Consider the following 15,419-nt stretch of genomic DNA (forward strand, 5'->3'; position numbering starts at 1 on the left):
AAGAATGTTACAGTTTGCTTTAGTCGTCACCAAGCCAGTAAAGCACACCATCATGCATATCACAATCAATGCGCAGGGGCAAACTCCAATTCACACACAAATATCAAGTGCATTGGCTAAACAGCAGAAAGAAGCACAGTATTGTCTGGAGAAAATAATGGGTGCTTTCAGGTATCTTCCTAGGCAGGGAGTAGCATTTCAAGGACACAAGGCAAATGAAGGGAATATGTTCCACCGTGTAAAGTTACTTGCAAAGGATGACCCTGTTCTTTCCTCTTGGCTCACCTGTTGCCATGATTATGCCAGTCCACAGTGCCAATATGAATACTTAATCTTGCTTGCTAACACAATTGTCAGAGGCATCGCAGCAACAATCAGGTCCTTAACAGTGGTTCAATATTCAGTCATAATGGATGTTATTTTATATATATAGCACTTCGCCGACATATTAGCAATGCCATCATATGTCTGACCTTGTAAGCCTGAAATTGAAAACTGAAATTGTTATTGCCAACTCATACGAGGTCAGACATATGATGGCATTGCTAATATGTCGGGGGAGTGCTCAGGGGCACAGGCAATATTGAAGAGGGAGCAGCCATTGGCTCTATATGTGCATTGTGGTGCACATTGTGTAAAGCTCATAACACAAAGTGCTTGCAGTGCTTCTCCTTTGGTACGTGACTCATTGCAGTGGGTCCATGAACTTGGAACTCTTAGCAACTTGAAGGGGCTGTTGGCCGGACAGACAACATCAGAGGGATGTACAAAAGCTGTGAAACCTCTGTGTCTGTGGACAAGCTGTTGATACAGTCCTTAGTCAGTATGAGGCTGTCTTGTCCACTTTGGAGGAAATGGCCTCAGTAGGTTCTGACACTGGCACAAGGGCCAAAGGTTTCCTAGATCGCTCCCAGAAGGGTTAAACATCTTCGACTGCTGGTAGCATCAGAGGTTTCGCGAGAGCTTGATTGCCTAAACAAGTCACTACAAAAGCAGTCCCAAACAACTCCAGGCATGCAGACTGCTGTTGAATATGTTAGCTCAACTCTTCAAAAAAAGAGGAATGAGAAACATTTTGTGGAAGTTTTTGAGAAAGCAGTGTCAATGTCAGACTCCCTGGGTATTGAGCCAATTCAAACCCCTCACCGAAGAAATCCCCCTGATAGTTACACCGGTAGAGCTAGTTAGTCAGCACAGGCCAAAAACACTGCTGGAATATTACAGTACAGGATAGAATTTTGTTGTTTACTGAATGTAGTAAGTAGTGTTTTGCTGTTCGTGAATGTGTCGTTTTGTTGGTGAAGGTCTGTGCCCACTTCACAGTGAACCTTAGGGCTGCAGGGCGGAGTCATGAACTGAATTATGATCGGCTGGGAGTCAGACTATGCAGTCAGGGCTCCCGCCAAGCACTGAGCGATTCGGTGAACGGATTTTTTGAACAAATCTTTTTAATGAACTGATATTAGTGATTTACTACTTCAAAAGAACTGCTGTTGCCATCACTATGTTGTTGGGCGTTCCTGTGTCCTCAGCTGAAGCTGAACGAAGCTTTAGTACATTCAAAAGACTGAACACCTGGTTAAGATCAACCATGTCTGCGGTGGTTTATAGCTCAGTTGGTAGAGCACCTGCCCCATGTGTTGAGGCTAATAGTCCTCACTGCAGGCGGCCCCGGTTCGAATCCTGTGTCGAGCGGCCCTATCCTGTGTGTCATTCTCCCCCTCTCTGCCTCCCATTTCCTGTCTCTCTCCCAACTCTCCTGTCCATTAAAGGCCCCAAAAAATATACTTAAAAAAAGATCAACCATGTCACAGCAGCGCCTTAATAATGTAGCTGTGTGCCATGTACATCATGAAGCCCTTGACCAAATAGACACCACAGGAAAAAAAAACACAAAAAATAGCACTGCAGAACAGAAAATGAAATGAACTTGAGCTGATAATAGTGTATACTGAAAATAAGAATGTTGATGTTGGATGCAAAATCAATCAATCAATCAGGTATTCAAAAATGATGAGACAGAATCAAAGCAACGCAACAAACTGTCAACCTTTTTATTGACTTTTGGATTTCACAGCATACTTAACATGCCATAGTGAACAAGTAACAAGATACTCATATTTTATGATTTCTTGTTACTGGAGAACCTTGATTTCCACCTCACTCCTCTGCTTCCTTAGTCTGAAATGAAAAAACAAACATAATACAGTATATATATATTATAAGACAAACAAACAATTCTGCTAACTGAATGGGACACGGATAATTATTTTTACCCTGACGATCTCCCGGCTCTTTGCCCTCAGCTTGTTGACCTGGGACTCAGCGATGTCGGCGCGCTCCTGAGCCTCCTCCATCTCATGCTGAACCTTCCTGTACCTGGACAGGTGAGTGTTGGCCTGCTCCTCCTGTATAATAAACCACAGTGAAGTCAAAACCTGTCGACTGACATTTTTATTACGTGCCTGATAATGAGAAGGTTACTCACAGCCTCCTCAGACTGTCTCTTGTAAGATTTCACTTTGAGCTGCAGCTTGTCAACCAGGTCCTGAAGTCTAGTAATGTTCTTCTTGTCCTCCTCATACTGTAGTAATCAGGAAATGGTTAAACATTGTGGTGGAAACATGCCTCTACTCTTTTCAATACAGCACATCATTATGATTATAAGTAGTTGTAGCAATTTTGATAGTGACTGACCTGATAGGTTAGTTCCTTCACTCTCCTCTCATATTTCCGCACCCCCTTGATAGCCTCAGCACTACGCCTCTGCTCAGCATCAACTTCAGCCTCCAATTCGCGGACCTGGAATGAAAAAAGTGTAGTGATTTTAAAATGAAAAACAGATTGTCCTGGTGCACAATGAATATAAAATGGTAGGTCCACATGGCATTTACCCTGGCCTCCAGTTTCTGGAGTTGCTTCTTGCCGCCCTTCATGGCCAGATTCTCAGCTTCGTCCAGACGGTGCTGCAGGTCCTTCACTGTCACCTCCAGGTTCTTCTTCATCCTCTCCAAATGAGCACTGGTGTCCTGCTCCTTCTTCAGCTCCTCTGCCATCATGGCAGCCTATAAAACAGCAACCATGACTACAGACATTCCTCCAGTGAGAGAAACAAGGAGCAACATCTGGAATATTTGGCTCACATCAGTGATGGCCTTCTTGGCCTTTTCTTCAGCGTTTCTTGCTTCCTGAACAGCATCCTCTACTTCACCCTGGATCTGGACAAGATCAGCCTCCAGCTTCTTCTTGGTGTTGATGAGACTGGTATTCTGTACAAATATCAGTTTTAATTATGTTCTGCCATTTCCAACAGTTAGGTGTTACACATTGAATCTTTATCTACCTGAGAGTGCAGTAGTCCCACACGCTCGCTGGCATCAACCAGCTCCTGTTCAGCCACTTTGCGGCCTCTCTCTGTCTGCTCCAGTGCAACTCTCAGCTCCTCGATCTCGGCCAACATCAGGTTATTCCTGCGCTCCACCATGGCAACCTGCTCCTTCATGTCTTCCTGACTCCTGATAGCTTCATCAAGGTGCAGCTGGGCATCCTAGATTGTGAAACATTGATCGCTATATCACCCAAAAAAATTCTGTGACCTTTTTATAAAGAGAAAATGCTCTGCAACAGATCCTCCGGTGGAGATACCTTTAGCTGTCCCTGCACGTTTCTCAGATGTTTCTGGGCTTCAGCTGCCTGGCGGTTGGCATGGCTCAGCTGAATCTCCATCTCATTCAGGTCTCCCTCCATCTTCTTCTTGATTCTCAGGGCATCATTCCTGCTCCTGACCTCAGCGTCCAAAGTGCTCTGCATCGACTCAATTACTCTCTGGCTGTTCCTCTTGATCTGCTCCATCTCCTCATCCTTCTCCGCAAGTTTCCTGTCAATTTCACCCTTGACCTGGGTGAGCTCCAGCTGAATACGGAGAATCTTGGATTCCTCATGCTCAAGGGTAGCCTTGACAAAAATAAATACATGTTATGTAGCTTCAGTATTACTCAATATTATCTTTATGAAAATATATTTTGTCTGACTGTACCTCTGCCTCTTCAAGTGAAGTCTGGAGTTCAGACTTCTCTGTCTCTGCGATCTTTTTCGCTTTCTCCAATTCATGGATGGTTTTTCCACTCTCACCAATTTGCTCAGTTAAATCAGAGATCTCCTCTTTAAGAAACAAAATGAAAAGGGAATTTAGGATGTCTGGTATGAATTAAGACTGCAACACATAAAATGAGATTACACTACCGATGTTAGTTTAAAATAATAGACCATGCACATTAAACCTGTTGACTGGCCATATTCTTCATAACCTCTTCTTATACATATAGCACATGAAACAGTTTCTGAAAAGGTGTTAGCCTCAATGTACAAAGGAAAGTCAGCTGCAAAATCTTAAACTGCAAATCAGACCACTGTTAATTCTTTGGCTTATACGAGTATTGAGTATTTTTAAACTTTTCATACGTTGCAGGTTTTTGTTCTCCCTCTTTAAGGTCTCCAGGTGATCCAAAGTTTCTTCATATGAATTTTTCAGCTTGAACATCTCAGTACTGAGAGAACGAGCTTCTTTCTGAGCTCCCTCCAGCTCTGCCTGGCTCTCCTCATACTTCTGCTTCCACTCAGCGAGAACCTGAAACCATAAAGAAGAACCAAATGTTTCAGTGACACACAGTTCTGTAGTCTTCATTCAAAAGCACAAAGCAAAAATTAAAATCTAACCTTGTCAAAGTTCCTCTGCTTCTTGTCGAGGTTAGCAGCCAGAGCATTAGCTCTCTCCACATCAATCATCAGGTCCTCCACTTCCCCAAGCAGTCTCTGCTTTGTCTTTTCCAGAGAGGCACATTTTGCATTCACAGCCTCAATGGACTCCTCAGCATCCTGAAGACGCTGGGCAAGCTTTTTCCTGTTAAGACATACAGTAAACAGGTTGAATGGTCAATGATCATATACAGAATCAGTGCATGTGAACATAGTATGACTTCAGGACGGTCCATTACTTAGCCTCCTCCAGCTCCTCAGTACGCTGAATAGCATCAGTCTCATATTTGGTTCTCCACTGAGCCACCTCGCTGTTGGCCTTGGACATGGCACGCTGCAGCTCAGCCTTGGCCTCCTGCTCCTCCTCATACTGCTCTCTGAGCAGGTCACAGTCATGACGGGCTGACTGAACTCCATGAGCCAGGGCGTTCTTAGCCTGAGAAAACAATAAAGCCATTTATTATATACTCATTTAATTTTGTTCATTGAACTTTCTCCCACTTCACACTTCATCTCAGTTCTGTTATGGTCTGTATTTTTAATGCACACGTACTTTAACTTCCTCTTCAATGTGCCTCTTGAGCTCCTCCGTTTGCTGGGTGTAAGCCTGCTTGCTACGTGTCAGCTGAGAGATCAGGGCTTCTTTCTCCTCCAGCTGGCGACTCATTTCACCTAAGGCACAACAAGGATGGACGTTGAATTAGATTTTTAACTGGTTGGAATCAGTAAAAAAATGCAAACAATATATTTTTTCTCACCGTTTTCTGTTTGCAGTCTTGCCCTTTGAACCCCAATGTCATTCAGTTGTCGCACACATTCCTCACTTTTAGATTTCATCTCACTGAATTGATCCTCAAGAGTACGACACATTTTCTCCAGATTGGTCTTAAATCAACAAAGGTTATGTTGGTATAAAGCAGTGCAACATATTATTATAAGAGAGAACATATCTTATTATAAGAGAGACCAGAGGCAGACCTGAAATGTTTTGTTTTACCTTTGCTTTGGCGACAGCCTCCATATTGCTTGAGAGGTCATCAATCTCCATCTTGTATTCACTTTTCTCTTTCTCCAGCTTCTGCTTGACTCTCTGCAGGTTGTCAATCTGTTCTCCCAACTCTGCCACACTGTCAGCCTGCTTCTTGCGCAAAGCTGCGGCGGTGGCTTCGTGCTGCAGGGTGGACTCTTCAAGATCACGACGCAGCTTCTGGAACTCAGCCTCGCGCTTCTTGTTCATCTCAATCTGAACAGATGTTGCTCCACCAGCCTCTTCAAGCCTCTCGCTGATCTCCTCAAGTTCCCTGGAGAGATCAGACCTCTGCTTCTCCACCTTGGCCCGAGCAGCCCTCTCAGCCTCAATCTCCTCCTCCAGCTCCTCAATACGAGCCTGATATTTATATGTTCACAAAAGGAATGAACACATCCACATTCTAATACCTTGCTGTCAACAAGTCAAGCGTATCTGGGTCCTTAAAAAATTAATGCTGTACCAACCTGAAGTTCTTTGATCTTTTTCTGAAGCTGAGCACCAAGTGTTTGCTCATCCTCAATCTTGCTAATAAGCTGGCTTGTTTCAAAGTCCTTCCTGTATTGGACAATTTATCGAAATCAATTTTCAACATTCATTTATCTTGTAAATGCAGTTTCAGTTCAAAACTGAATTTGAACTGTACGGCAGGTTTGTTGAAAAGTTTTCAATGATCTTTGGCTATTGTATGTCCTGATCAATGCAGTTAGACCAAACATGACTACACTGTTAAAAAAAAACGGATTAATATAATTTCACTCACTTCTTTATTTTCTCATCAGACTGCTGCTTGTCATTCTCAAGATCCATGATGGTTTCATGGGCCAACTTGAGATCTCCCTCAAGCTTTCTTTTAGCTCGCTCCAGGTCCATGCGAATCTTCTTTTCTTGCTCCAGAGAACCTTCAAGCTGTTTTTACCAAGACAAGGCATTATTTTTGTGTTTTCAATTTTCTCAGGGACTGAAAGCCCTGTCAATCATTTTTACTCACATCATCCACTTGTTGCTCCAGCTTGGTCTTGGCCTTTGTCAGAGTGTTGACTTTGTCTTCCTCTGCCTGCAGATCATCAAGGACCTGCTGATGGGCCTCTTGGAGGGCTTTCTTCTCCTTGGTCAGCTTGGCAATGGTCTCATCGAGAGAAGTCATTTCCTCTGTAAGGTTTTTAACCTAGAGAGTTCAAACAAGTGAAATTATTAAATTAATGAAATCAAATAATGTAATATCAAAGCATATTTAAAATGCACACAATTCAATAAACTGATTGTCACCTTGTTCTCAGTGGCATGTTTCTCCTTTTCCACCTTCGCCAGGGTGAGCTCCAAATCATCAATGTCCTTCTTCAACTCGGAGCACTCATCCTCCAGCTTCCTCTTCTTTGCAGTCAACTCAGCATTCATCTCCTCCTCATCCTCTAGCCTCTCACTTGTCTCTTTGAGTTTGGCCTCAAGTTGGATTTTTGCTTTTATCAGCCCCTCACACCTTTCCTCAGCATCAGAAAGGTTTTCACCCTCCTACAAGTCAAAATGAGCATGTTCATGTCATCAAAGCTGGAAATTGATGAAGGATATTAAGTGGAAATACACATCAAGCAGGATGGTGCAACTTACAGACTGCACTTGCAACAGGAGATCATTCTTCTCCTGTAGGAGAGAAACCATCTTCTCCTCCAGTTCTTTCTTCTTGGCCAGGGCCTTTGCAAGCTCTTCTTTAGTCTTTTCAAAGTCCTCTTTCATTTGGGCCATCTCTTTCTCAGTCTCTGCACTCTTCAGCAGAGGCTTAATCTTGAAGTATAACTTCATCCATGGCCAAGTTTTGACATTCATGAATGAGCGGATGTTGTACTGAATAGAGTAGATTGCCTCCCTGGGGATAATGGGTAAGAAGCAGAATGCACAGATTCATTTAGCTACTGAAAACTGAATTGATAAGAAGTATGGATTAAGTTTTCAAAATAAATATGTGGTCTGATAAATCGATGAATGCACGGTTTTTGAAATGTCTACGGTACCTGCGCTCCATCATCTTGACAAACTCTCTCCTCATGAGGAAACCTCTGCACAGAGCCTGAGTCATTGTGACCAGATAAGCCAGTTTCTCATCTCTCATCTCCTCCAGAGTTCCCAGCAGACCAGCTTTGAAGAACACCTAAAAGAAAGTGTTAGTTGTGTAACTTTAAATGAAGTTGTACTCACTTACAGAATCAGGGTTTGTATTCCTATAAATACCTACAATTCGCAACAGAATGACTGATTACCTTTGTGTGTCCAAATTTGTACTGAGTATGGTCTACATCAATAGAGCCCAAAAGTTTCTCTGAGGCCTTCTTGTTGTCAATAAACTGCCCCTCTGGGATGACACTGGCATTCAATACTTTGTATCTGATTGGAGGGAAATTGATCAGATCAGGGAAAAATATTTGATCATAAGATGGTGAAGAAAAAACTGGTAAATCTTGGTTAATCAGTAGGTACCTCTGCTTAAAGTCACCGTAGAGGATTCTGCTGGGGAAACCTTTCCTGCAGATCCTGATACCTTCCAGCACACCGTTACATCTCAGCTGGTGGATAACCAGGAAGTTCTCCATCAGACCTTAAAGAAATGCTAAATTCAGTTCAATGTTGCCTGAATACAGTATTGTCTTGTCAACATCAATACTAATACTAGATTTACCTGGGGTCTTTGATTCATTGGGAATCAAGCAACGTACAAAGTGAGGGTGAGTGCTCCTCAAGTTGGTCATCAGCTTGCCCAAATTCTCCTGCAATGTTAAAAGAAGTGAATTACTAGCACAGTTAATAATAAATTACACAATCCATTTGCTATTTCTTGTACCACTAGCATCTTTGGGGGGTGTCCATCCATCCCTCCAGTCACTATACTGCTTTACTGTTGTTAGACAGTTATTTGTGATACTTACCCTGAACAGGGCAGACACAGTCTGAAAAGATCCACCCTTCTTCTTGCCAGCTTTTTTTCCACCACCCTCGGCTGTGACAAGAACATTACATTTGAATTGTTTACATAAACTAATACTTTTTTTTTTTTTCATGGTGACCTGTTTTTACCACAAACTAATACACTTTACAAAATAAAATATGATCCTTACCTTCTGCTCCAGCATGTGATGCATAGAGGAGAGCCAGCAGTTTGACTGAGGACTTCTGGTAAAGCTGAACCACTGAGTCGTTCAGGGGATCCTTGTTCTTGTCCAGCCAGCCTATTACATTGTAATCAACAGTGCCAGCATAGTGAACCAAGGAGAAATGTGCCTCAGCTTTGCCTTTGACAGGTTTTGGTTTCTGGAAGGAGGCGGTCTTCCCCAGATGCTGGTCGTACAATTTGCTCTTGAAGGTCATGTCTGTTGCCTTGGGGAACATGCACTCCTCTTCAAGGATGGAGAAGATACCCATGGGCTGTCATTCATGAGGAAATTATTATTTAACACAAAACCAGAGTCAGAAAAAGAGTCACCAGATAGTTTTCTGTATTTGTGAATATGTAGCATCTCCCCACCTTCTCAATAAGCTCAATGCAGGCAGCCAAATCCATACCAAAGTCAATGAACTCCCATTCAATTCCCTCTTTCTTGTACTCTTCTTGTTCCAGGACAAACATGTGGTGGTTGAAAAACTGTTGCAGTTTTTCATTCGTGAAGTTGATACAGAGCTGCTCCAAGCTGTTCATCTTGAAGAGATGAAAGTATGAAATGATATCAAATGTAAGCACAGGGCCTCAGCAACACTAACTTTACCCCCCACCCCCCCACCCCCCATCATCATCATCATTATCATCAGCCAGGCATACTTACATCAAAGATTTCAAAGCCAGCAATGTCTAAGACACCGATGAAAAAGCTTCTGGGCTGCCTGGTATCCAGCATCTCATTGATTCTGACGACCATCCATAAGAACATTTTCTCATAGACAGACTTGCAGAGAGCCATGACGGCATTGTTGACCTGGATTTACAAATGAAAGGTGCACACATATTAATTGTAAAATGTAGTCAATGTTATTTCTGTGTTTTTGTGTTGAAACATGTTTAAGAGCATATAGAGCTGAGATAAGAAGTTGGTATGAGAGGCCCTTTGAGAGATAATCCATACTTACTTCCTTAAGTAACATCATACTGACATTACCATTCTCTTACACTTACACTAACATACTCTCTCACATATACTACAACACTATCACATACACTACTATACTCTCTCACATACAGAGAATAGTAGTGTATGGTGTTACTGTACATGTGAAAGCAAATGGCCTCTCATAACTGTGAGAGCCTTTCTAAACCATTAGTACAGAAAGTATTCCGTATGTGAAAACAGAGAACAGACTGTGTTGTTTGTCTTTTGTCCTCTGTACCTGAGGGACAGTTTGACCTTTGGTCACAAACTCGTTCCCGACCTTCACTCTGGGGTAGCAAAGTGCTTTCAGCAAATCAGCAGAGTTCAGACCCATGAGGTAGGCGATTTTATCTGCCACTGAAGAAAAGAACACAAGTTGCCATCTTTAAAACACACATTACCAGAGCGAAGCTATTAGTGCAGTTCTAAATCACAAGTCAGAACATGTGCTCCTCCATTCAAGCTGATGGTGTGTGAGTTTCATACCCTCAGTGCCATCAGGCTCAGCCTGCTCTTCACGCTGCTTCTGCTTAAACTTCATGTTTCCATGATGCATCACAGCTCCAGTCAGCTTGAACATGGCAGCCTTCTCTTCAGCAGTGAAGCCCAAGATGTCAATAGCAGTCTGCAATTAAAAGGTAATACAGCTTACTCAGATTCAACAGTCAACAGGTCTAATCACTGTTCCACTGAGCTGCCCAAAATTTTAAAAGTGTATTTTTCCTTTTTTTTTAACCTAAATGGAGGGCATTAGAAACCTTATTTCATATGATTGATGTCCAGTCAAGCTTCATGAAAATAGGATTTATCTCATGAATTGCTGAAGTAGTGTTACCAATAGTAACAAAACCAGGTATCACAAAAGTACATGAGCCTGATTTCTTATAGAAATGAATGCAAAATATCAAACTTAAGTAGTCCTTACATCAGTGGCGACGAATTCTTCAACGTCATCGATACTCTTGACAGTGATCTCACCGTGACTGACCATTGGATAGTCATATGGATTTGTGGTGATCAGCAGAGCCTCTGAAGAAAAGGACACCAAAGGCATTAAAGTACAGCATGAGAGGGACATCCGTTTCTTTAGAATAATTGACATTCCACATTATTGACCAATCACACACCTATGAGCTCAGGCTTGTGTCCTGTTGTGAGCTGATAGAAGATGTGGTAGCTCCTCTCAGCAGACAGCTGGAACGTCACTCGAGACTTCTCCAGCAGATCTGTATTGGTTGAAGTTGTTAAAAAAATGTTCAGGGCAATCTCATGAGTTACAGCTGAAAGATTTGGCAATGCAGTAGATATATAATGTGCAATGAGTTTCACAAAAAGTCTTACATGTCTCAATATCAGCTGAAGCTAGTTTTCCCGTTGTTGCAAAGTGAATTCTGATAAATTTACCCTGCAGAAAAAGGTTAACATTTTTATTAGAATAATTTTTTGTTGAATAATCACTGTCACAATTTCCAAAACAATTACAAAATCCAAAAGAAATTTGAAAAGAACTTACAAAACGAGAAGAGTTGTCATTCCTCACAGTCTTGGCATTACCATAGGCCTCCAACAGTGGGTTAGCTGCAATGATTTGATCCTCCAGCGACCCCTAAACAACATAACATTGCATTTTGTCATTCTGACAGTCCTAAGCTTCTTTTGATTTTTGGATTTCATGTTTATGTTCAACTTATCTCACCTGCATTTTTCCAGCAACTGGCTCAGCAGCCTTTTTTCCTGAAGCCACTGCGATTGTCGCAAAGTACTGGATGACACGTTTGGTGTTGACAGTCTTTCCTGCACCAGATTCTCCGCTGCAGTTTAGTTGTATGTAAGAAATAATGAAATTATTGTAGAGAGAGGGAGACAGACAGATGGATAGATAGATAGATAGATAGATAGATAGATAGATAGATAGATAGATAGATAGATAGATAGATAGATAGATAGATAGATAGATAGATAGATAGATAGATAGATATTAAAAATGTGCAAAATGACATTATTACTGTTCACACAAATAGAAAAATGGTGGTTCTTACGTAATCAGGATTGACTGGTTCTCCCTGTCTGTAAGATATCAAAATGGCATATAACATTTAAAACATACTTTTCCTGAAGTGCAGCAGCTACATTTAGGGACTGTTAACACATTGATACCTTGGAGCATGAACTGATACGCGTTGTCTGAGATGGAGAAGATGTGGGGTGGAGCTTCAACTCTCTTCTTTCCTCTGTATCCTGACACAACCTTTGAATCATACACTGGGAGCCACTTGTAGGGGTTCACAGTGACGCAGAACAGCCCTGAGTAGGTCTACAAAAATGGATAATATTGAAGAATGGTACATTTTTCTACAGACTTCAGTTGTATGCAAAGGTTTAGGCATGTCTGGGATGATTAGTTAATATTGAGATGGTAGTCCATCAGTCCAGTGTATAGCATTGATGCACATGGAACAGTTACCAGTGTATAAAAGCCTGATCTAGAACCTCAATGCAAACATGAATGTCTGATGATCTGCAAGGGATCATCTGGATATGGCAGGGTCAATTTGATGTGGGCAGATGAAGCTCAAATTGAACTCCCAGGGAGGATTTGGAGAGAAAAAAAAGAGCAGCATTTGATCAGAAGTTTGTCTTGCCAACTGTTACTGTAAACAGAGCTTAAATATTTTGTGTAATCAGCAGCAGTCTGGATTAGAAAAGGTTTGGCTTCTACACTAGGATAAAGATCCAAAGCACACCTCAAAATGCATCATGAACTATTTGATGGAAGGGGCTGAAGCCTATGGAGCAGCTCCTCATGGTCATGACCAGAAACATCAATCAGAATCTGTGGGCAGAGCTTAAATATGAGCTGTGTGTACATGTTTGCGTGCGTGCATGTGTGTGCAGCATGGCTTAAAAAGATATCAGAACCTGGTGTGATCTGCAAGGAAGAGTGGTCGAAAAATCCCAAAATTAAAAATAGAGAGAGTCAGTCAGCTGCCCATGTGTGACCAGACTGTAATGATGTGCATGTACACTATATGCAATGAAAGTAATTCCAATTGCACAATACTCACATAGATCATCCATGCTGCATAGCGCTCTTTGAGGTTATACAGCACAGAGGGCTCACTGAGGTGGGTCATCATGGCCATGTCCTCAATCTTATCGTACTTTGGAGGGTTCATGGGGAAGACTTCATCATCCTTTACAGTTAGAGTCTGTTACAGAGACAGAAAAGACACAGTTACCATTAAGTAGTAATCTGTTGTTGAATTTATAGTCAGATTTTAAAATGTGTCTTATCTGCTATAGTCACATTTTTCAACTTCCTTTTATTTTTGTCAAAAATGTTACATGTTGCAGTAGTCTAGATCTCAATTAGAAAAGTAAAGCTCTGTAAAACAAAAGGCGGCTGTTCTTACCTTTCCACAGAGCGTGTCCACAATGGCTTTGCCGCCCTCCCTCTTCGTAAGTTTCCCCTTGAGGTACATCTCTTTGGGCTCGGTCACAAAGTAAGCTGTTTTAGCATCAAATGGAGTGTTTTGAGCTTCAATTCTCTCTCTTTCTGGCTTGCGGAGGAAAGGGGCCGCCGGCCCAAAACACTCCATTTCTGCGTCCCCCATGGTGACCTTTTACTGCAAGTGAGGAAACACAACAATAGCCATTCATTTGAAGTAACAAAAAATCAGATACAGTAGATGGAGGAACAAATGGTGACCTATGGTATCTGTTAATAGTCTCAAATGGTCTTTCATTAAATTTGGTGAAATACAGATACAATAGCCACCACCATACTAGAGCCTAAAGTAAGTTATTATGATCATTGGGAATAACTGTTACAAACAACTGGGTATGAAATTAACTATATAAATAAAGATGCCTTGCCTTGTAATTCAGTATATATTAACTAATGATTAAATCACATCTCACTCTGAGTTATTCTACAAGACATGTCATGTTACCCAATTTACCTTGGAGCACAGCAGGTGAAGAAGGTGTTTCTAGCAGATTTCAGTGCAGACTGAAAATAAGATCAAAGATGTAAGGTTCACACAGTTTACTTTTGGTGTTACTATCATACTCTATTTGAATTATGTTGAGCGAAAACGTATACTTATAAACAAAGACATATACTGTATATCTTTACACATACCAATAGACTGAAGTAACTGCATTTTCAATAATACTTACTCAATACAAAATTGTATGATAAGTTGTAATGGAGCAGTTGAATAACTCTACCTAAATATGTTCCAATAAGAGACCTACCTTTGCTGGGGGCTCTGTCCATGGTGGAGGTTTGCTGCTCCGTTTATAAAGAGTGATCAGAGAGTGATCACATGTGTCTTGCTGTATTTGGTCATGTTGCCTGGCACAATGCTTGTGGTGTGCAGTGGTTATTACCTCTGGCTGTAATATTACACTATTTATTAGATGTCTTCCGTGTCACTTCATTGACTAACTTGGAATCTATTTGGAATGGAGGTTTTTATAGATATGTGTATATACACAGCGATTACTCTTGAATAATTAAACTACTGTTGTTGTCTTTTGCTTTGTCTTCAGTGATACAGTAATTGTTTGAAAGTGTGAGGAACAGAGCAACATTTTTCAAGAGAGAGATTATGAGTATAATGCATGCTCAAGAAGCATGTCAACGTGAAGTTATTCCTGCTCATGGATTGTGCTGTGTGCAAACAAGGTACAGATGTGAAGTTTTTTTTAAACTTTGTGCTCAAGGGCAAGTCAGTAGTTACACACAGTCCAAAGGTGTGACTCGCACATCTTTATAATGCTCTGGCACAACAGTAACCTCTTTGCTATGCTTTGGAGAACCTTTAAAAAGTCACTGATATAGTGTTTCAAAGTCCTTACAAGTCAAGAATAATTAAAAAACAAAGCCAGTGCCATGATTTCTTACATCAGTGCCAGCTTATTCTATTCTTGTTCATAATAGGTACACAGGAGAGACTGAGACAATCCCTAAATGTAGAGCAGCTCAGTGATGGATTCACTATCACTTTTTCACAAATTTTCATATCTGTAAAGATTCAGCATGTGTTTTGTTCATTAAATGTCAACAGCATGAGATGAGACAGAGAATATTGTCAAAGATGACAAGTGCACCAAGCATCCTTGACAAGAACGTGGACACAGCCGGTGGGGTTTAAAGTGTGGGTAGAGTGCCATTAGGCACTGTTTCCATTAGAAAGAGGATCTTCTCATGGCAGTGAATAAGAAGAAATTCTAAAGTGGTTACCAACAAGATATAATGAGCCACTGTCTTCAGTTAGCGTGTGTTACACGATTCCTGCCATGAAATCTTCTGTCTTATTAGGGCAAAACTCAAATATAGCTCAGGGCTTGAGTTGATTCTCCAGCCAGATGCCACATGCTCAAGAGGCTTATTGTGTTTTTATGGCCTTTGATCTCAGCCTGTCAGTTTCTTCATTTGTCAAATAGCAACTGTGCTTAGCATAACAAACCAAGGTTGGTGTTGAGTAACATTCCAGTTC

General features: G+C 41.4%; 1 protein-coding gene across 1 annotated transcript; it reads right to left on the reverse strand.

The window, feature by feature from the left end:
* Positions 1 to 2,035: 2,035 nt before the first annotated feature.
* On the reverse strand, positions 2,036 to 14,188 carry LOC310986488 (myosin heavy chain, fast skeletal muscle-like). Its single transcript, XM_083972417.1, has 41 exons — positions 14,173 to 14,188; positions 13,875 to 13,924; positions 13,326 to 13,538; positions 12,978 to 13,121; positions 12,070 to 12,226; positions 11,952 to 11,979; positions 11,609 to 11,723; positions 11,426 to 11,518; positions 11,254 to 11,317; positions 11,040 to 11,138; positions 10,838 to 10,941; positions 10,399 to 10,537; positions 10,151 to 10,269; positions 9,592 to 9,741; positions 9,297 to 9,467; positions 8,890 to 9,196; positions 8,701 to 8,771; positions 8,454 to 8,541; positions 8,255 to 8,372; positions 8,038 to 8,161; positions 7,792 to 7,928; positions 7,391 to 7,646; positions 7,052 to 7,294; positions 6,774 to 6,950; positions 6,546 to 6,691; positions 6,250 to 6,340; positions 5,753 to 6,142; positions 5,514 to 5,640; positions 5,309 to 5,427; positions 4,995 to 5,191; positions 4,717 to 4,900; positions 4,462 to 4,627; positions 4,037 to 4,161; positions 3,646 to 3,954; positions 3,344 to 3,547; positions 3,144 to 3,269; positions 2,895 to 3,065; positions 2,698 to 2,802; positions 2,489 to 2,584; positions 2,277 to 2,408; positions 2,036 to 2,181 (listed from the first exon to the last, which is right to left on the reverse strand). Exons 3-41 carry the CDS (start codon positions 13,524 to 13,526, stop codon positions 2,161 to 2,163), a joined length of 5,814 nt encoding a protein of 1,937 aa, XP_083828543.1. The 5' UTR covers positions 13,527 to 13,538; positions 13,875 to 13,924; positions 14,173 to 14,188; the 3' UTR covers positions 2,036 to 2,160.
* Between the last annotated feature and the right edge of the window lie 1,231 nt (positions 14,189 to 15,419).

This window comes from Trachurus trachurus (genome assembly GCF_905171665.1).
Source record: "Trachurus trachurus genome assembly, chromosome: 5".
NCBI lineage: Eukaryota > Metazoa > Chordata > Actinopteri > Carangiformes > Carangidae > Trachurus > Trachurus trachurus.

Bases quoted from the DNA above. Each gene is read 5' to 3' on its own strand.
- LOC310986488 (XM_083972417.1), bottom strand. From the start codon at position 13,526: ATGGGGGACGCAGAAATGGAGTGTTTTGGGCCGGCGGCCCCTTTCCTC. The intron at 7,647-7,791 runs GTACCGTAGACA...CATTATCCCCAG, and splicing joins GTCAAGATGATGGAGCGCAG to GGAGGCAATCTACTCTATTC. The intron at 2,803-2,894 runs GTAAATGCCATG...TTTTCATTCCAG, and splicing joins TCCAGAAACTGGAGGCCAGG to GTCCGCGAATTGGAGGCTGA.